This window comes from Hyperoodon ampullatus, assembly GCF_949752795.1.
Source record: "Hyperoodon ampullatus genome assembly, chromosome: 1".
NCBI lineage: Eukaryota > Metazoa > Chordata > Mammalia > Artiodactyla > Ziphiidae > Hyperoodon > Hyperoodon ampullatus.
This window is the reverse complement of record NC_136914.1, coordinates 82,576,732-82,604,434: the sequence shown is the minus strand read 5'-3', so window position 1 is coordinate 82,604,434 and position 27,703 is coordinate 82,576,732. Positions and strand designations below refer to the sequence as shown.

Sequence of the window (27,703 nt, the reverse complement as noted above, 5' to 3'; positions counted from 1 at the left end):
TAATAAATATCTCTACCTAAATCCTCCCAGCCCATTGCATTTTCAACGCCATACAAATATGGGTCCTAAAATATGTTCTTGGGGGATAGCTGTCAATAATGATAACAGAAGCAAAATATATATTATCTAGAAGGTATATATTGCACACTATGAATATTATTGGTGTAATGACTTGGGAAATCTGGTATAAAATACTCAACTTTACATTTAAGATCATTAGTATAAAAATGTATTGAGTAATGTGTAACAATATGCTGCTTATATAAATCAATGAGAATTAGAAACCATTTTAAAGTCTAGGAAAAATGTAACATAAGCAAAAACAAGTAATGTTGATCTTGAATACCAATTTGAAGATTTAAAACATTTCTCAATAAAATGAAGTTTTATATTGTCAAAATACTGACAAATGATTGAGTATTAGTGATCTAAGGATGAGGGAAGATTAGAACACCTGATTTTTATAAGCCCAAATTCTTTCAAGAACAAGAAAATATGAGGTAAATAAATCAAGTACTTTTTTTAGGGCTCCTATATTTTGTATTACATTTCTTATACTATATAATAAATTCTCAGTAATGACTAGACAATGAGTTAGTTCAATGTTTCTGAGTGATGAATTGCCATCATCCAAACATAAATGTTAATCCATGTCAAATTTTGAAAGAACAATAGAACTTCATAACACCAACATCACTAAATTATTATAGGCTAGCTTTGATGTTGGTATAAGCCCAATTAGTAAAGAGACCATCTTTTTTCTTGTCAAGAACTTTCAGAGTGTTTAGTTCTTCAGTCTATGACATGAATCAGGATAATCTGGAAAGCATTTCGGCATTTGTGTTCAAGGTCTCATTCCTTAAGACTGATTCAGTAGGTCTGAAGTGAGACCTGAACATCATATTTTTTAAAGCCCTATGTGCGATCCTAACACATCACAGGCTGAAGACCACCAGTACACTTCAGGCAAGAGATGGATACATTACACAAATCAACATGTGTTCGACTTACAGATTCAAAACATTGATATACACAATAGATACTTTACTTCAGACTTGTAAACTGAATTTCTTTGAATATTTTAAATGTACTAGTAAAACTTAATAGAATATTTGTTATATTCAAAATGAGCATAAAGGTAAAACATCAAAATTCTTTACGTACACATTAACAAAACAACTATTTATGATTCTAAAATAATATTTCAAACTTTTTTTTTAAAAGAGGTGTTTAATTTTTATTGCATCATCCAACGCTTCTGAGAATCTGTTGAAGCTTTTCCCAAATAAATGCATAGTTGCCTTACACAATTTTGCTTACAATTTCCGAGGAGATTCTTAGAGCCCCCTGAAGCCTGTTCACTGATCTACAAGTTAACAACCACAGCCCTAAAGAGATAGGAGGACCTGTCTGAAGGCATTCAAACACCTAAAAAGAGGTCACATCAAGTGGAGGAACAGGATCTGGAGGTTCTGGAAGGCCTTATGGGTAGGCCTGTCCAAGGGCTGTTAGAGAGACAGCCTCGGCTCCAGGACTTAAGACTGGCTCCCCTGGGCCCACATCCTCTTGTGGCAACTCTGGGTTGGATTTGGGAAGGTCCTAGAAAAGAGGGACCAGCTGTCCTCTTGACCACCAACCTTACCCTCTTTGCTGATTTGTATTAGCTATTTGGCTCCTAGGAATTCAAATTTTCTACTCCTATTTACACTCTCTGCTGAACATTTCTAACTTCTTAATTTGCTTTCAAGGCTTCAGTTGCTATCACATGTTAAATAAACATGTTATTTCAATGTGACAATTGATTCAGAGATTTCTGGGTATAGCAATCACTCCCACTGCTCCAAATGAAGGATCAAAAGAAGTGCAGGCTTCTGATTTGTAGTCTATGGAAAAGCGAAGCTATCCATTCACAAAAGGAACATGAAAGGGGTAGGAACAGAGCTACTCAGGCTTAAAGAGCTGCACAGCTTTCTAGTGTTTCTTGTTCTAAGAAATTTGGGGCCTTGCACATACAATTTTAATAATGGAAGAATTTACTTAAAAAAAGGAATTTACTGCATATCCATACAACTGTAGAACCTAGGTATCAGAACCATTATACACAGAATTTTTACATCTAGAAGGAACCTATGTAGTCATTTAATTCAACTCCCTTATTTTGCAGATGAGAAAATTTTGAGGCCCCAAATGGCTCAAAGTGATCAACCAAGGACATATAGGCAGCTGGATACAAAACCAGGGATCAGGAGGCATTCAGAATGTTGGTCAAATCACTCACAAAGGAATGGAAATTTTTGCTTACCTTTACCCTAAGGCATCAGTGAGTGCAAGGACCAAGGGTATGAAGGGAGAATGATAGTACAATATGAATGAGGATAAGTTAACAATAACAACAACAACAACAACAAAAGACATGAGAATTCAGGATCCTAGACAAAAGTCTACTGCTCTGTTACTGCCCCCTAGCTAGGGTTAAGACATCAAGAGTCTCTTAGGTTTCCATGGGGCAGAGGTAACATCTCTATCTCTGGCTAATCAAATGTTTTTAATACTCTGGCTCTGTGTAATTTATAATGTCAGTACTTTCTTACTATTTCTTTTCTTTATTATGTGTTTTGGTTTGGAAGCTTGAATTGGAGAGGTATGGGGTAGTGATTAAGAGCATTTTAGGAAGGTTCTAGAGCTGTGCTGTCCAATATAGTAGCTACTAGCCCCCATGTGGCTATTTTAATTAAAATAAAATAAAATAAAAAAGTTCTTTAGTTGAACTAGTCATATTTCAAATGCTCAAGCAGCCCCATGGGGCTAGTGGCTGCCAGATTGGATGGTGCAGATATAGAACATTTCCATCATTGCATAAAGTTCTATTGCATAGTGCTGATTCAACTCTATCACTATGTATCTGGATGAGTTATTTAACTTCTCTAAGTCTTACCTCCAATAGCAATACAGGAATAAGTAATACATAGTACTTTCTTTTAGAGGATCCTTCATGGGAGGGTTATTAAATGAATGCATAACCCTAGCACAGAATAAGTACACAATCAAGGTAAATAAACTCCTATTAGTAGATCCTTGCTTTTCAAAGGCCAATGGGAAGGCCTGTAGTCTCAGTCTTTTGTCTTATACAATGTTGTTTGGTTGTCTTCCTAAAAAACGATCGCTAACATTATCAATTTTTATAACTAAATTTCCTGATTCCTAATTAAAATGGCCTTTAACAAACCCAGTAGACACCCTAGCCCACAATATAAACATCTGGGAATAGGCCATTTATGGAGCATTTAAAACATATTTCTCTGTGATTTCTACTGTATCTTTACATGGTAACAGAGGAAATATATCTAACATTTCTGCTTAGTTTTATTTCTTTGATGTTACTAAGATGGTAAGTCATATTTCAAAGAATTGCATCACGAGTTCATTCAAATCTTTTGTAACAGACGTTCACTGTAATGAACTCTACATTGCTGGATATTTCCAGGCTACCGGGAAACATTTAATTTTTAGCTTATTGACCCTCTGCAGTAGGCTATGAATTTGTAAGTCAGAAGATGCCTAAACATAGAAAAGAGGCAAGTATCAAACAAATCAAATCACCAACTATTTATAGAGTAACTCCTGAGATGCAGCATTGCACCAGTTGTTAGAAACTGGGGATGCAAAGAAGGTATGATTTTATTTTTTTTAGTGAAGGGACTTAGAATTTGAAGACTTAAGTTTTATAAAGTGGAAAAAAGTAAACAGCAACACTAATACTTGCAATTCTTCAGATTTCACACATTTGTGTGCACACAATATGCACCATGGCCAATATTATCTTTTTATTAGAAACTATTTAGATTTCCTCACTATCATCACCAGAACTTGCATTAGGCTTTCTTAATGGAGTAATTTTTCAAAAAGAAGTTTTAAAAATCACTTCACAGGGCTTCCCTGGTGGCACAGTGGTTGAGAGTCCGCCTGCCAATGCAGGGGACACAGGTTCGTGCCCCGGTCCGGGAAGATCCCACATGCCGCGGAGCGGCTGGGCCCGTGAGCCATGGCCGCTGAGCCTGCGCGTCCAGAGCCTGTGCTCTGCAACAGGCCACAACAGTGAGAGGGCCGCGTACCGCAAAAACAAAACAAAACAAACAAAAAAAATCACTTCACAAGAATTATACTGTATATGATTTTGAGTAGAAAACAAAGCAGCATTGAAACTCTAAGTGGTCTGTTTGGCTCACTCCCCAGGTAAGTGATAAGCTGCCTCATAGCTTCTGGCATTCAGAATTCATGCTTTTGCCAAAGTGCAGATTACTATATCATGAATTTTTTGAAATCTTTTACACATATTCAAAGTCACAAATGTAAAATAAGAATGTAAATTGCTTAGTATAGGCTAGCAGTCTCTAAAAAAATTTTTATGCATATCCTTTTCAGTATACTTTTAAGCATGTACCCCAATATATGGATATTTATGAGTTTATAAAAGATATACGTATATCATTGTACAATTATTATTTACATTATAAAACAGAAAAAAATAGATTTAAAAAATAAAATGTAAACAAACATTCTAGTATATATACATATAATTACCATTTCTCCAACAGATCATCTTGTACATCCCCAATTGGAACGTAACTGCGATCAGAATTTACAGAAAGGAAAGATCAGTATGGGCTGGTGTTCAGAAAGGCAACAAGCAGCAGGTGAGATCTGAAATACATCTTAAGGTTTAGATGAGCAAGGATGAAGAGGAGTTGGGGTTGTCTCTTTTAAGGAGAGGACAAGGCAGGTGCATAAAGAGAAATGGCAAGAGGCAAAGAAAAAGAATACCTTCACCTCTTCCCTTCTCAAGAGAAATATTTTTTCATTTTGGAATTTAAGGAGTTCTCTGCTGGTCCTGCAGTCAGAATATCTGTGGTGAAAAGAGTCAAATGTTGTTTATATAAGAATCAGACTTTCTTAAATAACCAGTGTGAAGGAGAAGGGCCAGTGGGCCCTCTCATACGATGCTGCTGAGAATTAAAAGAGGAGTAATGTTCCTGAAATAACTTTGAGAATACAGATCAAAAACCCTAAAAATGTGCACACCCTTGGGACTTTATCCAGAGGAAATGGTCATCTGTATGTAGAGATCTAACTATGGGGAAGGGGTTATCACAGGTTGTTTCTAACAAAATATTGGAAACAATCTAAATTCCAAAAAAATTAGAATATTGGTTAAATAACCAAAAGGTATGTCTGTGCAAGGGAGAATGATGCAGCCATTCAAAAAGATATAGGAGAACATTTAATTACATAGCAAGCGGTTTTACTGGACACTGCTTTTGCCTATCCAGGATTCTTTCTATGGTAACAGACCCATCTCCACCTTTTGGGAAACCACATATACCCTACCTCAGTTCACAGGGCTTGGGCAGAGTTGAGTCTTCCCCCTGGGCAGAGGTGAGCAAGCGACTGAGGCCTGGCCAACAAGAGTATCATATCTTCTGGTTATAATGATTGATTTGGGTGGACATAAGATCCAAACAAGACCAATGAGAGTCCATTTCAAGACGTTTGTTGGTACTCTTGGAAAAGAGTCACTCTCTTTCCATTGAGGAGGTTAAGCTGATAAAAAGTAAACCTGAAGCTGCTAGTGGCTTTTTGCTACCACAAAGAAAGCCTGCCTAAGGAAATGCCATCACAAAGGAAAACAGATACTAAAGAGGGGGAAAAAAAAGGATTTCTGGTGTTATTTGAGTATCTGGATTCATCATGTCTAAAGTTGAGTTTTTATTTACTTATGTGAATCAAAATGTTCTACTTTTTGCTTGTCAGTTTGAGTTGGGCTTCTGCCTTTTTTGACCAAAAGAGTCTTAATTTTATGTTTACGTTAGGGCAAAAAAGGTTACAAAACAGTATGTACAATAAGATTCAGATTTTTATTCTAAAAACATATTTTTATTCTATACTTACCTAAAATATACTGGAAGGATACTTCCTCAAATTGTTAATGGTTATTATTTTGGGGTGGCAGGGTAATTTGTCATTTTTGTTTTTCCATTTTTGCTTATCTCTATTTGCTCACGTCTCAGTGGTAAAAATAGTAAATAATATGGGAAAAAACTCATTAAAAAAATTAGATCCAAAGATTCTGAAGAGTTCTATCCAGCTGTCCTCACCTCTTGCACCCTGTTGATTATAATCTCCAAACCATTCTTCACATCTACCACAGTAATGAGTTTTAGCTGGACACACAGATACCCAGGCAGAAACCACAGCTGTGCCTCCTTTGCTACTAGTTGTGGCCATGTGACTAGGTTTTCAACAATGGCACGTGAGCAGAAATGATACATGCAACTTGTGTTATTTGCTTAATGTCCTCCCTTTTCTTTCTTTGGTCCTTCCCATAGGCTAGAATGCAGAGGGGGAGCTGAGGAAGCTTTGACTATAAAGAAATAATAACACCCTACAGGATGGAGAAACAATATGGAAGGAATCTGGGTCTCTGAGGGAACTTGTGTAGCAGAGCTACCTGTCTGCCCTGGGCCACTTCCCCATTTGTTAGGTGACAGAGAAATAAACTTCTATTTTATTTGAGCCACTATATTTCTGAATCTCTTTGTTATATTATCTTAGCCTATTCTCTACTAATATATTCCCTAAAGTTAAATGGACAAATTATATGGCTCTGTGCATATGAGTGATTATGTGGGGTGTGTATGTGTATCATTGTTTTCATGCCTAATATATCGTAATTCTAAAAATGTAAAACTTCACTATCCAGTTCCAACTAGATGAAAATAAAATATAAGCAATAAGTGTCATAAAAGGTTCTTTTGCCTTAAAAATCTGGACTTATAAAGACCAGTTGTGCAACTGTAATGCTCAAAATTTTTCCTAAGCTGATTCTTTCTAGGAACTAATATGATTCCAATAAATTCCTATTCTGTTTAAATCAGCCATTTTCAGTTGCTTAAAACTAAGAACACTGATTGATACAGTGTACAGACAGGTTTTAGAGGGTTCACGAATTCCTTGAACCCCATATGAAATATTTAACACACACGTGCACATATGCACATGTATGTGCACACACATATACAGACGGTTTTCTGGGGAGAGGTTCCATGGCTTATGTCAAGGGAATCCATGATATGACTTGGGCATACATATGTGAGGGAGGACACTGCAATACATCCTTCCCAGATACAAGTACAATGTAGCTGAACTTCTTTGCCATCTCTGGAAGCAAAATTTTTTTCATGTGGAAACATATAAGATTTTAATTTTAAAGTGAACCAGAATTAATAGAATGGTTCAAACAAGGAGATATAGAGACAACCTAAAGACGGTCAAGAAAAAGGAGATAGCACTTGAGAAATGGTATATTATGAAGATAACCCCTTGTTGGGAGAGAAGGACCTAAATGCCTTCAAGATGAGTCAAAGAATAGCAAATCAACTGACAAGGTATAGAAGAGTTCAAGGGTATCTGCAGTTGAAACACAGAGTAGCAAACAACGGATAAGACAGATCGGATGACTGTGGGTAAAGGGTTGTGGGTGTGTTGAGAGAGATTATACCTGTATGCCAGCCAGGGTTGGCTTTTTCAAGAACCAGGCTGAGAAAATTAGTTGAGGAGAGAAAGTGAAACTGGATAGACTGAATCATTAACTGTTATGTTGATCCAAGTTGAACTCACTGATTAAATGAATAGTCACAGAGAACTGCTTACTGGTATGTGTGCACGAAATCTACATGTTAATCGTTTGGGTTCAAAATGCAGCTATTTCCAAATGATCAAGGTCAATATCAACAATGATAAGTTAGATTGATGATATGTATCTTTGATATGATGTGCTGAAAATGGTACTTTACCTTTGTGGTCTTCCTCCTTAAAACTCATTAACCCCCACCTAAGCATGAGAAAAATATCAGACAAATCCCAACTGAGTAAGACATTCTACAAAACACCTGACCACTACTCCCCAAACTGCTAAGGTCATCAAACAAGGAAAGTTTGAGAAACTGTCACAGCCCAGAGGAGCCTAAGGAGATATGATGATTAAATGTAACTGGTATCCTGGACTATAACAGAAAAAAGGACGTTAGGACATTTTCTGTAGTAGAAAAAAGGAAATTAAGGAAATCTGAATAAAGTACGGGCTTTAGTTAATAATAATGTATCATATTGGTTCAACAGTAACAGATACACCATATTAACATATTAGTAATAGGGAAAACTGGGTGTGGGCTATAAGGAACTCACTATACTATCTATGAAATTTTCCTGTAAACCTAAAACTATTGTAAAAATATAAACTTTAGTTTTTTAAATGCAGTTTCATTTTACTTACTAATCTTGAGCAAGTTACTTACCCTTTCTGTGCCTCACTGGCCTCATCTCTACAATTAGAATGATAATAATAGCAATCTAACTCAGAAATTTGTGAAGACTAAATGAGGTAATATAGTACTAAAATGCTTAGAACAGTGTCTCACAGATAGCAAGCACCCAACCAATATTAGCTATTATAATTTTGGGATATTTGTATAGAAGTATTTTATACATATTGACTAAAAATAGTCTGATATATAAAATATTAAACCCTAACTTTATAAACAAAGGTTGAAATAATGAAAATTTCTCCAATATGTCAATATGACATAATTTCAAAATTGGCAAATCCAGTAAAGTGTAAACCGTGTTTAAGCTATGGTCACATGGTGAGCCACTATGTAAACCTGGCTGGCCCTGGTGAAAATTCATCCTGAGTTAAAGTCATTGGAACCTACGGCTCACATAGGTCACAACTGTTACTTAGGGTCTAAAATTCCTCATGGTATAAAAAACAAAGTTTGTATTTTAATAACAAAGTAATGACTTAGAGATGATTCCATAGGCAGAAAGTGGCTAGGCTATAGACCCAAGATCCAAGTTAAAAGATAAGAAACTTTCAAATCACTTAGATGTGTGACAGCAGAAATTACCATAAGTCGAAGGCTCAGGCAGACATTTCTCCTACTTAGAATACAACTGATCAAACATATTAGCAACATATGCTGCCTCTTAACTTCTGCTTTAACTTGTCTGGACCCACTGAAGGTGCTATGATTCTGTGTATGTAAAACCACTAAGTTGTCTTCCCTTTTTTCTAATAACTCAAAATTTCAATCTAAGTTCTGAGGTCTATGCAAGTATTATGACCGCTTAAATGAGAAATTCTTCGTATATTGTACTTCCCCACCATGTGATATCAATCTATAGTATACTCAAATAAAATGTTTACTATATATTTTATTATTTGCAAATATTATATAATGAAAATAACTATTTCCAAGTTATATATAAAATCTGATGAATATCAGTATAGCTTCTTTTGACATTAACAGTGATAGTTTTTGATTTGTTTACAGTAGAAGGGCAAACACCTAGAGAGACTGCTTAATCAAAAAGCTGGGGGCAAATAAATTTATCCTCATAACGAACATCAAAGACTCAGAGCTGGAGAACTAAAGGAGGATGTGAGAATTAGATATATTTAATCTAGGGAAAAAAATGGAAAAGTAAAAGTATACACACAAATGACGTTTCTAAAATCTAGAATGCTTTTTACTTTTTTGCAATAAGATGTTGGGATAGAAATTTTAAAACACCAGGAATATTAAATTTCTTTAACAGATTTCCCCTCTTATATCTAAAAATCAAAGACATGTTCTCTAAGTACATTTTATTTTTGAAATAATATTTTAGAAATAGTTTGGTCACTGCAGATATGAACTGTTCACTCCCATCTTATTATTTACTTTCTCAATCTTCTTGATTAGCATTTTAAAAACAACATTTATTTTAAATTTTAAAACATATAATTTTCTTATTTTTATAGCTCCTACAACTAAAAATGACAATTGTATTTTCTTGAAGTATGCACATAGCTACCTCAGTAAAAAAAAAGACAATCTTTTTCTGTCATAATGAATATCCCATCAAGATGATACTTTAATATGGACACTAAAGAATAGATTAACTTAATTTCAGTAATCATTAGCTATGCAAACTACTTCTGTTGAAGGAAGTAAATTATAGTGACCTATGTGTGTACAACCTTTCTAAGCTTATACATGTATATAAATTTTATATTCACATATGCATAATCTCTCCAGGTAGTAGATACATGTTAAGATTTTCATAACTAATGCTGGTAAACGAATGAATGTTTTGGGTTTTTTTTTCTAATTTTGTTAGAATATTCTTGATACATTGCATTGGTTTCAAATAAAAAGATGATTACTCTTTGGTTTCCCACCAAATGGGAATGGTTTTATCCCAAAAATGATAAACCCTGAACCTTTTAATATATACTTTATTCTTTTTATGGCAACAAGTATCCAAAGAAAATACAAAACAATGAAACCATATTAATTCAAATGATCTCCAATCAAAATTATTCATGGCTCCTATTCCCTTAAAATAATGCTAAATCATGAACTAATTAAATTTAAAAAAATTAAATACACTAGTTACCTATGTAAAGATATTCCCCTCTCTCCATTACACAAATGATTATAGAGGACTGTTCTATATTTGTTATTATTCCAGCATCACAGTTCAGAATTCCATATTCTGAAGATTAGAAGGCGGTAAATATCCCCAAGTAAAAGATATTTGAATATATGAACTCATTTTGTCTCCATCTCTTATGATGCCTATATTAATAATAACCAACATACAAATTACAAGTGTTATCAAAACCTGTAAAGAAATTTTAAAAGAAAAAGGATTCAGTAATTAATCTAGAAAAATAATAAGCCTTTAAGTATTTCTGAATGAAGATGAATCAGAAAGATGACTTTCAGGCCCTAACTTGTTACATAATATGCTATAGTTTTGATAGTTTAAACTGATTAAGAAGAAATTCATTTCAGAGGTAAAGCCTGGTTCCATGGGTGAAGGTGGATAAAGTCATTATGAAATTACCAATTTTTAATTTTCTCTCCTCAAACTCATTTCCCCTTCTTTTTGCCCCCTTTTCACCAGCTGACCACATCTAGCTCCTCTATGTTCCCTTACACTCTCCTGAAGGAATGTCCTTCACTTCCCTAAATAGCACAATTTTCAGAGAAGTGAAGGCAACAGGAATTAGTAGCTGTCATCCTAGAAAGAGACATGTTACTGTATTCTCTGAATTAGTCTGGAGGGCTGCAACATAGGACAAAGAGAAATAACCATAAGAAAAATATTATTGATAACTACAATGGTGCAAAAATTATTGGCAACTACAATATGCCTCTCTTCATAAAACCTTTCATTTTCATAAAAATTTAAAAATGACTCTATAATCTGTTGCAAACTAAAATGTCATAAAAATTTTTATACTATAGAAATGTCTTCTATAGTTTTGCTATGACTATAGAAGATAAACGAATGAAGCAAAATGCAAGGCAATGATGCATAAAATTGCTACCATGTATTATTTTCAGGGCAGAGCCAGATCTATATAGGGAATACAAGATATTTCAAAATGAAAGCTATTTGTTGTCTTTATAATTTTACAGAATTAAAATCAATATTAGAACATTTAAAAAAATCCCAGCAAAAGTACCACATATACATACCAAGATATTACGTATGTGTATATATGTAGAGGTATGTGTGTGTGTGTATATATATATATATATATATATATATATAAAATCATAGATTTTATAAAATCATAGATTGTAAATAATAATACTAAATTATTTTAAACAGTATATAGAATATACCCCCACACCCCATTTCTATCAGTAAGAAAATAATCAACCTGCATGAACTGGAATCAGATTCATTTTCTTCTTCACTAGTGCCATCATCCACTTCTGGTCTATCCAGCCAGTGTGCACCGCCACAATCTTCTGCTGTAAACTCAAACGCAGGGACTTCAGAGGTGGATGCCATTGGCCAAGAAGGTGAATTCTGAAAATCCAGTTGGCTGGACCTTCGGTAACCAATTGACGCCAAAGGCAATTGTAGGCTACACGGATCTAAAAACTTTCTCCCACCGTTTGCTCCAGTCTGTCCTCGATTCCAAAATTCTCCCTGCTGGCTGTCAACTGTAGAATTCGGAGATGATGCTTGATGGCTAAACCACCTCCATCTGATTTTCAAAATCTGCTTCACATCAAACTCTTTACGAGAACCAGACATCCTCAGAGAAACCAAGTGATCGTCTAGGCAACGGGCAAAAAGCACTGCACAGAGATTTGTGCATCCAACCAAGACAAGAGAAGTATATGCCCTGTTGTACACAATAAACAAATTGAAAGGAAAATAAATCACACTCACATATATATCTACATTTACTTTTATACCAATATATCAGATTATAGAGAACAAAGGACAATGAAAAAAAGATGAAACACGGTGGAACATTCCATTCAATCAGAGCAAACTCTCATCCACCTATCCTGAAACAGCTAGACCACTGTCCCCTACTCTCCTTTCCCTTACTGACCATTAGCTCTCACAAACACTGACAGCATTCATTAAAGTCCTTTTAAACACAGAACACCACCCCCTTTTCTTAAACCACAAACGACAGTGACAGAAAGTACTATCCCATCGCAGTGTCTCAGTCTCTGCTGCTTAGTATATTAACTCTTTTATTGCTGAAACAAGAAATGTATGCCACAGCATTTTCCTTTGTACTTAAAAATCACTGTAAAACTAAAATGTTTCTATTTTTATACTAAGTTCCTAAATGAGATATCACAAAACAACATGTTGTTTTAAAGTTTTTTTAAATTACATGAGTTATAGTGATTTTCAAGCTGGCTCTTTGGATGCGGGGTCAGGAAGAAGGAGGAATACAAAGGTGGGGTTCCCGTTCACTGCTCTCCACTTCTAACTTCTCCCTTCAGGAAAGGAGTGTGTTTCATTAATACAGTAAGATCTGGGTAATACTTCATCTGAGCAAAGAATATTTAGAAGACTAAGAAGAAAGAAAAAGTCTGAAAACTACAAAGGATCAAAATATGACAGTACTTATTTTTTCTCAAATAAATGACCTGAAGTCCATATTGCTCTGTACTTAGGATTGAGCCACTCTGAATTACTACAATAGCCAAATTTCTATGACACTACTTAGGAAAAGGAAAGTGTGGCTCAAGAAAGCTACCTAGGACTGGGATAGGATTATTTCTTCGGTATATAAGTACCCTGATGGTGCCCTCTGTTGTTGGCAAAACGAAGCAATGGTCTGAACATGGTTACAGCTAAGGAGAACTGATAAAGCAAATAAAAATCTATCAAATGCAATCAAATTTTAAAATATTGAATGATTATTGTGAGCAAGACACTCTATAGGCATTATGGGGGAACAGATACATACATCTTGGTTCCTACCCTCAAAAATAATTAAATCGAGTTACTGAAACAACAAAATTGATAACTTAAGTACAAGAAATATTATAATGCTGCAGTATTAGCATTTTGTCATCTACAAAAACAGAGTTTGAGTTTTCAGGGTGCTCAATATCTAGTGCTATATCAAAATGACAAATGACAAAATGACAAATAAATGACCAAAAAAAGCTGCTTTGGAGGCTTACAAAAATATTGTGAGGTACATCTTAACCTCACACAGCTCTTTAGGAGAATAAAAATTATTCAGAGAAATAAGAATAATAGGCATGAAAAGCCATATATAATTTTGTGCCAAATACTGTAGGACAAACCATAAATACTATAAGAAAGAGAAAGGAGATATCAGGATGGTGTGGAGTGCTATGGGCCAGTTTCATTAGGGAGAAGGCTTCTAAGAATAGTAAGAAGTTTTACAGCTAGAATGATGAAAGACTTTATAAAGGAAGAAAGATATTAACAAAGCATGAAGTGAGCATACTGACAAAGAAAGAGGGGGGAATATCAGTTTGGTCAGCCAACCAGAAATACCTAATTAATATTAAGGAGTAATAAGAGATAAATTTGGATGCATAAGATGACATAAAATGCCCTGAACACACATCAAAGGTGTAAAGGTTAGCAGGCAATGTTTTAGAAAATTAATTTGGCAGTAGTATGCAGGATGCATTAGAGAGTGAAATGACACCATTCCCTCTCCTCTCACCTCTGTCAGACTCCTTTTATCAACACCCTTCTAACTCCACTCTACCTATCCAACTTTGTTTCTAACTATTTTGCAAATGGACACACTGCTTCATCAGTTAAGACAGAGTCTACTGTGCTTCCTGTTTTACATGCTGTTTGTGTCCCAGTTTCTCTGGTTTTGAAATCCCACTCATCCCTCAAGGTTTAGCACAGATACTGCTGCCCTTAGAAAGGCTTCTCCAATTACTCTAGCCTTGTGGTTCTCAACAAAGGTAGCACCAACCCTCTGCTCCCACACCCCAGAAAGGCTTCTGGAAGTAGGGGGCATGGATTTTTAGTTGTTGGAATGACCAGAGAGGGCTATGGGCATTGAATGGGCAGGGGCCAGAGATGGTAAACATCTTGCAGTGCATGGTATAGACCCACACAATGAAGAAATGCCACTGTAGTACTTCATAATGATCTTGCCATCACGGTCTTCATGCAAATAAGTATTTACCAAGCATTTACATGTTTAAGGCACCACAAGAGGTAGAAAAATAAATAAGATCTTTCTTTAAAGAGGGCTATACTCTGGTCGAGAAAAGGATAATTAAATGAATATTACAAATAAAGAATACATTTTAATATATATAATTTTATATAAATATAATTTCAAATTTTATATTCAATCTGTCAATATAAGAACCATTACCAGAGAGTCCATTTACACTGTGCCAGCTCCAGAAGCTAATTTTAATTGTTTTGCTGTTTGGTTGATTGGTTGGAGCCTGAACACAAGAGTGGACTTCATTGAAGACCACTGAGATGGGCTTCCCTCATAGCACAGTACATAAGAATTCGCCTGCCAATGCAGGAGACACAGGTTCGAGCCCTGGTCTGGGAAGATCCCACATGCTGCGGAGCAAGTAAGCCCATGCGCCACAACTACTGAGCCTGCGTTCTAGAGCCTGCGTGCCACAATTACTGAAGCCCACATGCCTAGAGCTTGTGCTCCGCAACAAGAGAAGCCACCGCATGAGAAGCCCGTGTACCACAACGAAGAGTAGCCCCTGCTTGCCCCAACTAGAGAAAGCCCACGTGCAGCAATGAAGACCCAATGCAGCCAAAAATAAAAAAGTTTTAAAAATCTATTAAAAAAGACCACTGATATGCAAGACATTTCCCAATATAGAGAAGGAATCCAAAGACGTGAACGTTAAAACGTTGAACCATGCCTCCACTCCCAAGAGGGGCCAAAGACTCTCTTCACCAAGATAGTGAGATAATACATTAAATAAATACCTCTTTAATGCAGTAGCTCTTCGGAGTAGGCTAGAGATGCAGGTGGGAGATTAGCCACTGAAATAGGCTTTCTGATTTTAAAGGGATACTAGGATCTTGGGTTGACAAAGGCCAAGTAGCAGCCTTTAACCACTGTTGTAATAGTCATGGATTTGGTTACATGCATACATACATACATACACATGTACATACAAAAGCTCACCACCACCCCAACCTTTTGTATCGGTGGACTCATACTGCGTGCTATTTTTCACTGAGACACTTATTTTGTCAATCTTCCTCCTTCTTCCTGGTAATCAGTGTTGACAGCTTGGTGTACAGCCTTTCACACCTTTCTCTTTGTTTATAAAACTCATATCCAAACTTATATACACATATATAGGAGCTTTTGTTATTGTTTTATAAAAGAGATCATACAGTATACATATTTTTGGCATTGTGCTTTTCCCACCAAAATAATATACATGGAAATATAAACTAATAATGATCTTTTTAATAGTTGCATAATATTCCATAATTGTAAAACACAATTTATTAAATTACTTCTTTGCTAGTGGGCATGCAGATTGATTTCAGGTTTTTTTGTTTTATGTTATTAAGATAATGTTAAAATAAACATCCTTGTGAAGCTTTTGTGTCTCTGGAATTTATTCACAGGAGTGGAACTGCTGGGTTGCAAGTATGTGCATTTTAAATTTGAAAAGATAGTTTACTTTTCTGAAATTTACATTTTCAAAAGTAAAGTGAGTGTATCCTTCTCATTCATTTTCACAGGCCCACCAGTCAACAATAAGTATTATAATTCTTTATATTTCTAATATGAGTCCTCTATTATCAACATCATTTTGATATAAACCACCCTTTTCCCACTGAATTGAGGTATTATTTTTGTTATGAATTTTAACAATTCAGGATGCTAATTCTGTTGCACCATTTGTCTATTTTTATGCCAATATTAGTGTTTTAATTACAGTACATTTACAATATGTTTACTATTTGTTAAAGCAAGTTCCTATCTCCACATATATTCTTTTACAATAAATTTTAAACTAATTTTGAATATGTACTCTTCTATATATACTTTAAAATAATATTACCCAATCCTCTCAACAAAAATCTCCAACCCTAGGGACTTCCCTGGTGGTCCAGTGGCTAAGACTCCATGCTCCCAGTGCAGGGGGCCTATGTTTGATCCCACATGCTGCAACTAAAAGATCGTGCACACGACTGGCACAGCCAAATAAATAAATAAATAAATATTTAAAAAAAAAATCCAACCCTACTGAGATTCTAAGTGGAATTGCATTAAATTTGTGTATTAATTTTAAGATGACTGGCATTTTATATCAAGGCTTCACATCCAAGCATATGTCTTTTAGTTTGTTCAGATCTTATGCTCAATAATAAGATTTTTAAATCTTTTAACTATAGGTCCTGTGCCTTTCTTATTAAAATTTTTATCATGTTCTTTTATTTTCTCTTTTTTCACTGTTGTAAATGCAATAAATTTTTTCTAGCATTTCCACATGGTTATTGCCATTATAATAAAAGTATTAAGTACATTTATCTTATATCCAGTCCTTTTATCATACTTTCTCATTAGCTATGATATTTTTAAGATTAGTGTTCATTTCTTGATAAGTTAGAGGCAACTTTGAGACATCTAGGTTGAGATGTCAGGTAGCTGGATAAATGTTCCTGGAGCTCAGATCCAAGCTCCAAGGAACTCTAACAGATAAAGGCAAAGGACACTAAGAAGGAACAACCAATGAAGTAGAGGAAAATCAGCAGCCTATGGTGTTAGGCAAGTCAAGGGATAAAGGTGTTTCAACCCAAAAGCCATGGTCACAATGTCAAATGAGAGGTCAGGTACCACGTGCAAAGAAAAATGTCCACTGGAATTGGCAACATAAAAATTTTGCCAAATAAGATAGGAGCAGTTTCAGTAAAGGGTTGGGGACCAAAGCTAGACTGCGGCGGGTTGAAGAGTTAACGGAAGATGAGAAATAAGAGAGAGTATGTACAGACAACTCCTCCAGAAAATTCTGCTCAGTAGTGAGGCTGTGGAATGAGATTACAGCTGGAAGAGTTGAGGAATCAAGGCAATGGATTTGTTTTGCCTGCTTGTTTATTTGTTGATTTTTAAAAACAAAGAACATATTAGAATGATGAGAATGATCCAACAGGAAGGTGAGACTGATGATTGCAGGCGGAAGCACTGGAGCAAAAAAAGTGAAGACTCTGATAATAGAAAAAGGATTGGCACCTAAGCACAGTGGATGGCTTGGATAATCATTGTAGGTGGGATATTTCCTCTATTGTAAGATTTATGACTTTCTAAATGCATTGATTATTTAAAAAGGAAAGAAAAGACATGCACTAGTCAATCTATTCAAGTTGAAAACCAAATAAGCCCTCTAAAAGGAGTCATGAAATAATAAAGATTAGAGGAGAAACTAAAGAATTAAGAAATTAAGAAATGATAGAATTGGAGATCTAGCTCTTTAAAAATTTGCTGGTACTGATGAATTGGGAGATTGGGATTGACATATATACACTAATATGTATAAAATGGATAACTAATGAGAACCTGCTGTATGGAAAAAAAAAAAAAAAGAATCCACCTTCCAATGCAGGGGATATGGGTTCGATCCCTGGTCAGGGAACTAAGATCCCACATGCTGTGGGGCAACTAAGCCCGCACACCTCGACCACTGAGCCCCTGTGCTCTAGAGCTCATGTGCCACAAAAAAAAAAAAAAAAAAAAAATTTGCTGGTATCTTCTCTTACCTCCTAGCAAGTTCAATCAAAGAAAAAACAAATTAGAACTTAGAATGAGGATAACATGACCATTCAAATAGAATACTTAAATAAAAGACTTAAAAAATAAAAGATCACTATTGCAACAAAAACTTTAAATGTCATATTGAGTAATGGAAATGATGATAAATGGAGAGAATTTAGGTAAGCAAAGTTGGAAAATACTCCTCAAAGACGGAATTTGCTCAAAATCCTTTATAGCTAGGTCTCTAACAATTTTCGCCTAAGCTTAAGCCTGTCTAAGCATGGGTATTTTGGGGAAAAATCTTTACTCTAACAACATACATTAAAAAATGATCTATTGATAAAGTAGCTTGTTATAGCCCCCTGATAGAAAGGGGTTTACAGAAATATTTCCCGGCTTTAACTGAATTCTTGGGCCAACTACTTTATGAAAAATATGTAGTAAACTTAAGCATTAAGGTTTTCATGGCATGGAATTCAGCATTTATTTAAATAACACTTTTTCTTCTGTCCCATCAACTTTTACTATACAATATAATACTGTTTCGCTCAAAAATTTATGCATTTCTGATGAGAAGTGCTTCCTAGGGTATTATTTATGAAAGAGCAATACATACTAAAAGGCATTACATTGTTAAATTATCAAAATGGTTTGCACAGGCTACTCTATATAAATTAGATCCCTCATCATTCTCTATCCCCTTGACCCTCTTGATTTTTTTCACAGCACTTATCACCCCCTGGCATATTAGATGCTATTCTCTTATTATTATCTTTACCCTCACCACAAAGTTAGCTGCAGTACAGCTTTGTGTGACTCGCTGCTATAGCCCTAGCATTTAAAACAGTACCTGAAAGGTGCTGAATAAATATTTCTCTAATGAATGAATGAATCCAATAACTATAAGAGCAATAATAAAAGATATATACTTATTATGCACATTTTTGAAATTATAAAATAAACTTAAGGGGCTTCCCTGGTGGCGCAGTGGTTGAGAGTCCGCCTGCCGATGCAGGGGACACGGGTTCGTGCCCCTGTCCGGGAAGATCCCACATGCCACGGAGCGGCTAGGCCCGTGAGCCATGGCCGCTGAGCCTGCGAGTCCGGAGCCTGTGCTTCGCAACGGGAGAGGCCACAACAGTGAGAGGCCCGCGTACCGCAAAAATAAATAAATAAATAAATAAATAAAAATAAACTTAAGAACCAAATGTTAAAAGAATATTAGAAAACATTTACCTCTGGTGACAAAACCTTTTTAGTATTTTTTCAACTTAAGAAAAAAAGCACAAAATATTACTCAAAGAATTTCTCTTTTCTATTTCATTCTTTAGGCATAAAATTTGTATCACTTTGAAATCTACTGGCTAAACAGCAGATATGTTTTCAGACTGACATTTCTTTCTTCAAACTGATTATCAAATTATATTCTGTACCTCTTTCTTGTTTTAACAACATTGCTTTACTTAAATTTGAGATACAAAAGCTCACACAGTATTTAAAGTAGGTGTGTCAATTATGAATACATTTTTTAAATGTAATTAAGAAATCCACATGCAATTTCTGCTTCAAAACTTCTGAAATGTTAGTTTGTGAATTTAAAAGATGAGATTATTCAATATGACAATAGCAACACTGAGATGTCACTATGATAGACTGCAGATGAGCTCACTTCAACAGTATGGCTTTTAAAGCTATGGCTTCACTCAACAATTTAAATTACAAACAATTAGTAACTGGTTTATATGTGTAATCATTATTAAACAAACCTCTCTTCACATAATTTTTAAGAAAACAGTATTTGTTTTCTGAGTAATCAATTTTAATGAATCTATTCCTATAGTTTTAAGTGTGTACTACATATTGCATAAAACACATCAAGAATTTTACTGTACTAACTTAGCAGCACTTCACCTCCCCAATTTTCCCCTCAACTATAAAAACAATAAGTTACAACACATGATTTCAAAGAACCCTTTAAAGTTTGATAATTCCAGGACACTTTTTTTTTTTTTTTTTTGCGGTACGCGGGCCTCTCACTGTTGTGGCCTCTCCCGTTGCTGAGCACAGGCTCCGGACGCGTAGGCTCAGTGGCCATGGCTCACGGGCCTAGCCGCTCCGCGGCATGTGGGATCTTCCCGGACCAGGGCTCGAACCTGCATCCCCTGCATTCGCAGGCAGATTCTTAACCTCTGTGCCACCAGGGAAGCCCTCCAGGACACTTTTAAAGCTCTGTCAAATTAGGTCTTTTATGAGAATTTGGCTTATTTTAAAAATTTGAAGACTGATATAATTCCACTAACATTTAAAAATGTATGACAGCAGGGCTTCCCTGGTGGCACAGTGGTTTAGAGTCCGCCTGCCGATGCAGGGGACACGAGTTCATGTCCTGGTCCAGGAAGATCCCACATGCCGCGGAGCGGCTGGGCCCGTAAGCCATGGCCGCTGAGCCTGCGCGTCCGGAGTCTGTGCTCCGCAACGGGTGAGGCCACAACAGTGAGGCCCGCGTACCGCAAAAAAAAAAAAAAAGTATGACAGCAGAAAATGTCAGTCAAGTATTTACCCAGGTTAGGAAAGATTTGAGATTTAATTTTAACTTTAATTCCAGAAACAGATATTCTGTACCTCTTCCCCAAACTCATTAAAAGCAAACATTATAAATGTAAAAAAAAAATTCTGTATTTATATAAACTCAACAAATTTTGCTATAAGCAGAAAGAACTCAAAGATGAGAAATATAGACAGTAAAATCCATCAGGGCAGGGGCCACTATATCTGTAACAACTTGTATAGTGCATGACATTCAAACTTTTACTGAATTTAAACCAAAGAATAAATGAATAAATTAATGGAACAGACCTTGAAAGATCTTAAAATATAGCAGGAGAGGGTTTTGAATGAAACCCTTACTAATTATCAAGAGGTAGGTATGTCCTTTATTTGGGAGAGGATGAGGTTCTTGAGTTAAGAATTTTGAGGTATACCTCAAAAAAATTAATTTGGTAAGTGAAGAATGGATTTGTGAGGGAAGATGCCATTGGTAGGAAAATCAGAAAACTCTTTGAGGTCAGAGGATAGTAACCCTGGCAGGAAACAATGAGATCTGAAAGTGGGGTGGCTGTTAAAGATACTACAAAAACAGGCCTGATAAAATGTCTGTGGCAAATGGACAGGAAGAAGTCAAAGACAACAGCATTTTCAAATGTGGGTGGCTGCAAGAATGGTAATATTAACATAAATAAGGAAGTAAGAAGGATACAGTTTCAGGGGGACTGAGTGTAGCTTTAGACAAACTTAGCTTTAATTATTTACTTGGCAACAAAATAGCTAGGAATATGGAGTCTAGAGCCATATTTAGCTTATAGTTAAAAATCAATCTACAATCTATTTAAGAAATCAGAAACTTAAAGTGTGGATAGATGAATCCTGGGCTGTTAACATTGGGTATCTTTGCATTCTTTCCACTCGTTACTACAAACACATGGCATCAAAATTCTCTTTTGTAATAAAAACAAGCTTAGAAACACACTCTGAAATCCGAAATTAAATTTCTAGCACAATGCTAAATCTTTCACTCTGTTAAAAATATTTGGGAAATATTTCTGATTAAACAGTAAATGAAAATTAAAAATAAGTATTGAATTTAAATTCAGCTGTAAAAAGCTAAGAGATTTAGTTTAGCTTTGTAAGTTACACGGTAGATTGAAAACAGCAGTTGAGAACTCTCCTATACACTGAAAACTGAAGACTAATTTCATGGTAATAGCCATCTAATACAAGGATTTTATTTCTTTGTGTACCCTAAAAGTATTGTGATATATACTTATATGAGATCAAGGTGAAAAAAAATGAGTGGGGTAAATTTTAACCTTTAAACTAAATTATGTCTCCTTGCTATATGGTCACATAGCATTCCAAACTACTAGCTCAGATAATTCAATAATCTCACTGGGCTTCCCTGGTGGCGCAGTGGTTGAGAGTCCGCCTGCCGATTCAGGAGACACGGGTTCGTGCCCCGGTCTGGGAGGATCCCACGTGCCGCGGAGAGGCTGGGCCCGTGGGCCATGGCCGCTGAGCCTGCGCGTCCGGAGCCTGTGCTCCACAACGGGAGGGGCCACAGCAGTGAGAGGCCAGCGTACCGCAAAAAAAAAAAAATAATAATAATCTCACTGAAATTATTTACTTAATGTCTGCCTTCTTCCCTAGACTGGAAACTCTATGAAGGTTACAGAAAAGGACTATGGCTTTTGAAGCACTTACAATACAGGAACTGACATTCAATTTTAAAACTGCAATACAGCATGGTAAAAATATACAGGGGCAAGCACAGGATGCTAAAATAGCTGCAGAGGTCAAAGATATATTTCCAGTTAAGCTGGAATTCTGAGTATAATAAAAGTCCCCTTGTTGGATGAAACCCATAGCTAGTCCATTAAATGAAAAAGTTAGTAAGCATAAAAATTATATTCACATATTCTTAAAGGTTTTATTTCAACTTAAACATAAATGCACATTCATTCACAAATCTTTTCATATAGGGCTAATGCCATATATTTGACGTGGGCCTCCTACTGAGTTTGGGTCCTCTTTCTTGCATAAGCCATGCTCACAATGACCCATCATCTACGATTTCCACTTATTGCTTCTATAAGTGGAGAGAGAACTTAAAAGCACTTCTGAAAGAATATGAATACAGAATCCATTAGTCCAATGGTCTATCCACCACGAGATAAAAAACTTGTGCCAGAATGTAAATTAATGCACTGCTTCCTTCAAGGAGAAAGTCTTACCACAAAAAAAAACTCTCAGCTGAACCAAACAGTGTGCTTAATGATGTAGTTAATTTACATTCTGGTGTGGGCTCCTTATTTCCTTGAGAACCACTAATAGTCTAATGACCAGTTAGCTGGACCATGGACTTGAACACTTTGACAGCCTCTGGTTTAGACTTTGATGATGTTCCCCCTAGTCTTTTACAGTTATCCATCCTTCATCAAATTTGATAGCAAATTTGTTAATAATTCATTTATATTGAGATGACATCCCAAAGCAGTCAACTTAATTTTCGAAGAATGAATTCTCTTTTCCTTACATACTCATGAATTTACATGTTTACCAATGTTTTATAGTTACCATAACAAGCATAACTGTTAAAAACAGGTTTGTGAATAAAAACAACCAACTTTTGGTAAGTACCCAACTCAACAGGTAGGCACAGAGTCATGCAGGTCTGCCGTGGAGTAGCCTACTCAGCCATGAGTGATCACATGGCCCCTGGGATCAGTAAGTACATTTTACAGAGGGAAAAGAGTGTGTTAGGTTAAAACCATGAGTCAGTTCAGAGATAGTTGGTGGGGGGCGCTTCTGCTGTCATTTTCCCACATGGTCACTTATTAGTGGTAGCCTAAGTGGTAGAGCAGAAAGAACTTGAGTCAATAATTGAGCCACTCACCAGCTAGCTGTATAATTTGGACAAATCACTTTAACTCCTCAATCTTCAGTTTTCTACTAAGATAAATGGATTAAGTAAGTAGCACGTGGAAGAACTGAGTAAGAATCTGTATTTGTAAAAGCAGCTACCACTTCCTCAGTGTGCAAATGTGCAGGGTAACACAGAACACTTTACATTGAATGGGGCATTCAGTTGTCACAGACACTTGGGCAAACGGGGGTCATTCCGCTTTCCCCTTACACGTGAGGACCCTGAAGTGAAGTGAGGCTACATGTATCTATCTGGTGAGTAGCAGGGTTCAGTTTGAATCCAAGACTGGCTCTAAAGACCATACACTGTCAAGTACATCACACTGCTTCTTGCTTTTAAAGTATTCTCATTTGCAACCCACAGCTACCTTGTTAGAAGGTAGAGTAGGTATTTACCCTCATTGTCCAAATTGGGAAACAGACTCAGAGTGTAGTTGATTTGTTATCTAGGTTATCAAGGTTAGCTATCTAGAAGAGAGCCATAGAGCAGACTTAAATGCTTTATCAGTAAGACTGACCAAACTAAAAGCAAAAAGACAATAAGAAAAAAAGAGTACTTACCACATCACTCCTAATATAACAAAATACTAAGTTCATCATTATTGCAATTAAGTGCCAATATGGCATTTATTCACCAAGTACAAATGCCTCACAGATTTTGCCCCACTTGGCTCCCTCCCAACTTGTCACTATTTCTTATAGGGTGAAGTGCTGACCCACATTAACATCAAAAGTACCTTTTCATCCCTCAACTGTCTATTGGTACTAACAGCTTGTAGTAGAACAAGTTACATTTTAAAAATCAGCTAAACTAATATTATATGGCCTTTTAATCCCCAACTCATCTATAGAAGTTATCACAATTGATACTTTGAAGACCATAGCATGATTATAACAAGATATTTACTTTGAAAAACGGCCCTTTGGGGCTTCCCTGGTGGCACAGTGGTTGAGAGTTCGCCTGACGATGCAGGGGACGCGGGTTCGTGCCCCGGTCCGGGAAGATCCCACATGCCGCGGAGTGGCTGGGCCCGTGAGCCATGGCCGCTGAGCCTGTGCGTCCGGAGCCTGTGCTCTGCAACGGGAGAGGCCACAACAGTGAGAGGCCCGCGTACTGCAAAAAAAAAAAAAAAAAATCTTTTTCCCTTCTACTCCTAACCTTCAGCTAACTCTCTTGGCTCTATTCCCCTGGTAATCTGATGGAAGTAGGTATGTCGACTATGTTACCTGGCAACATTGCTTATAATAAAAATGATCCCCTAATTAGTAAATTTGCATCTGGATTCGGAGGAATGATAAATGAACTATAAATACCTCTTAAGAAGCCATAGCTTTGACTTTCCTAAGTGTGGTGGCTCTTGTAATTGGCACATTCCCTGTAGGGACCCTGGAAGCTAAGTCTATGGAATCCTGTAAGAGAGAACTGTCTCCTGTGGGACACAAGGATTTTTTTTTTTTTTTTTTTTTGCGGTATGCGGGTCTCTCACTGTTGTGGCCTCTCCCGTTGCGGAGCACAGGCTCCGGACGCGCAGGCTCAGCGGCCATGGCTCACGGGCCCAGCCGCTCTGCGTCACGTGGGATCTTCCCAGACCGGGGCACGAACCCGTGTCCCCTGCATCGGCAGGCTGACTCTCAACCACTGCGCCACCAGGGAAGCCCGGGACACAAGGATTTTAAGCCAACTCAGCTCTCGCATCTCCTTGTTGTGAGCTTTGTCTCCTTGCACCTAAGCTTTCAGGGGGAGAGATGTCTCCCAGGTGGCTACATGAACTGCTTACGTGGCCTGCTGTGAGGATTACACCCACTGATGAGTAATATGTGATGCTGCCTTGCTGGCAAGCTGTGGTTCCTGTCTGATAGCCTTCTGAGTAAACAAGCCTGTGGTAGTTTTACGAGTCTGAACCCAAGAAGACCCATTCATTTGCACAGCAACAAGAGTATAAGCATGTCTTAGAATGACGTTCCAGATGTTCTACAATCTGAACCCAACCCCTTCCTCTTTTTTTTTTTAGCCTAACATGTATCCCTGTCAAATCCCACCTGATCTCTTACACAGCTTTTACTCGCCTTCCTCTGTTGTTATTTGTTCCTGGGGATCCCCTCTTCCAGGTAACATATACTACCTCTCCACAGTCCATCCCTTCAGCCGTCTGCTAAGGTGAAGCTACGGACGTTTTTCAACCAAAACTAAAGGAGATATTGCATAGGTAAAGAATGCCAAGAGAACTTTTCTAGAGAAGCTAAGTACACAGTTTACAGAAAAAGAATGGAAATTTATCAAGAATAAAAATAGGTTAAGTTGGTGGCGAAATATGGCGATCATGTTAAAGGGTAAAATGCCAAGTAGAGTGTCTAGACCAATTTGGAGGATAGAAAAGAACAGCGTAAAGCAGTCTATTAAGTGCTCCCTTCTTCCTGCATTATTAACCATGGGAAGAAACCAGGGAGCCCTGCATTAGCATCAAAAGTAGGTGATTTATAAGAGTTAGACAATTCAGTAGTCTGTACCTTGGGAGAGGGAGAAGGGATAGCTAAAAGGATTACAATGGAGATGGCATTTGCCAGTGTTCAGGGAGGGGATATTGTTGCCACAAGTCAGCTCTAGTTCTACCTTCTTATCCTGATTATTCTAATCAGCCTGTCCCAGGATATTTGCAAGCTGATGTTAATTATGTAGTAGAACTTTCACCAGCATCACAGGTTTCTTTCATCCTAAGCTATTAGAACTGCCTCCTTTATTACAAAGTTGTCAATTACCCTAGCTTGTTATATTGATATTTTAGGGCCAACTCTATTATTTTCAAATTCTGATAGTGGTTAACTTAAGAACTAACCAAGATGTGGCACTTAGAAAAAAAGTAGTTCTTTTGGAATTGCTAAAGGCTCTAGTTAGTTTCCTTTAAGTGTGTGAACTCTTAGGTTAAACACACCCATTTAACAGCAGAATAGAGAAAACCAGTCAACAAAGAAAAAGAGGAATGAAGTATATGTGCAGAGAGAGACACTGGCAAGAAATCATACAGACCTGGAGAGGGCAAGCAGCCCAGCTCCTAACTTTCTGTTATTGATGCCAGTTGCCTCTGAGACTCAGCTGCACTTCTTGCCCTTGGATTCTTTGACATAAAGCTATATCCTTTTTCTAACAAAACACTCTTTTTGCTTAAATTAGTTTAAATAATTTTCTATAACTTGTCACCAAATAATCCCTAAGACCAAAAAAGATGGTTAGAGGCAAAGTGTAACGATGTATATATACATAATCAGGTTTTATCATATTGAAAGATTCTGTTAATTTTTTTTTAATGTTGTTTTAAAGAGAAAGGGAAAGAGAGAGAACTCAATTATAGTTATTTTCTGTTGGGGTATAAACTTCCCATTCATCCTTTTATCCTCATGGTATCTAACATCCTGCCTCATACACCATATTTAACAAATGTTTATTGAATGGACATATAATTAAAAAATAATGAAATCCACTTGGCCAAACAGTTTGTCTAATTGGGAGTTTTCAAAAGCATTGCAGTTCCAATTAATAAAATATGTTCTTTAAATTCTCATTAGCATAATTCTACGATTTTATATATATATATATATATATACACAAAGAAATGCTGTTTTCTGTTCTCTAAATAGAATACTGAAAAACACAATCTGGATTTGATTTATTCAGATTTTGTATTAACTTGTGGTACTATAAAGTCTGCTTAGGTTGTTCTTAAGACTATTCCTGTTCTCCTCCTTCTGGGCACGAGATAGAATTGCAGTTCTCCACCTCCTTGAAGTTGGGTTGCAGTCATATGACTTGTTTGGCCAATGAAATGGCAGTAGAAGTTACTGTGTCATTTTCATGTAGAGCCTTTAAGAGCCAATGTGCAATTTATCACATCTTCTCCCCTCCTTAACAAATGTGGAAGCAGGTGTTGAGATGGAGCCTCTGACAACCTGGAGCTCTAAATGATTACTGCAACAGAGCTCTCCTGCTGACCCTACCTGGACATGTAGCCTGACTGAGCAACAAACCTTTGTTGTTTTAAACCACTAAGATGTGAGGGCTTTTGTTACCACATCATTATTTACCCTACCTGATATACTCTG

General features: G+C 36.5%; 1 protein-coding gene across 3 annotated transcripts in view; it reads right to left on the bottom strand.

The window, feature by feature from the left end:
- The window catches only part of KLHL5 (kelch like family member 5), a gene marked incomplete at both ends in the record, with an annotated part of 57,135 nt that extends 44,961 nt beyond the window's left edge, over window positions 1-12,174 (bottom strand). The window contains 2 exons of one of the 3 annotated variants that reach the window (XM_079715077.1): window positions 4,582-4,626; window positions 11,777-12,159. In XM_079715077.1, the coding sequence (XP_079571203.1) occupies window positions 4,582-4,626; window positions 11,777-12,159 (428 nt within the window). Of the gene's footprint in view, window positions 1-4,581; window positions 4,627-11,776 lie in introns of all 3 variants that reach the window. The other 2 variants (XM_079715079.1, XM_079715078.1) reach the window with 2 other exon arrangements.
- Window positions 12,175-27,703: the final 15,529 nt, after the last annotated feature.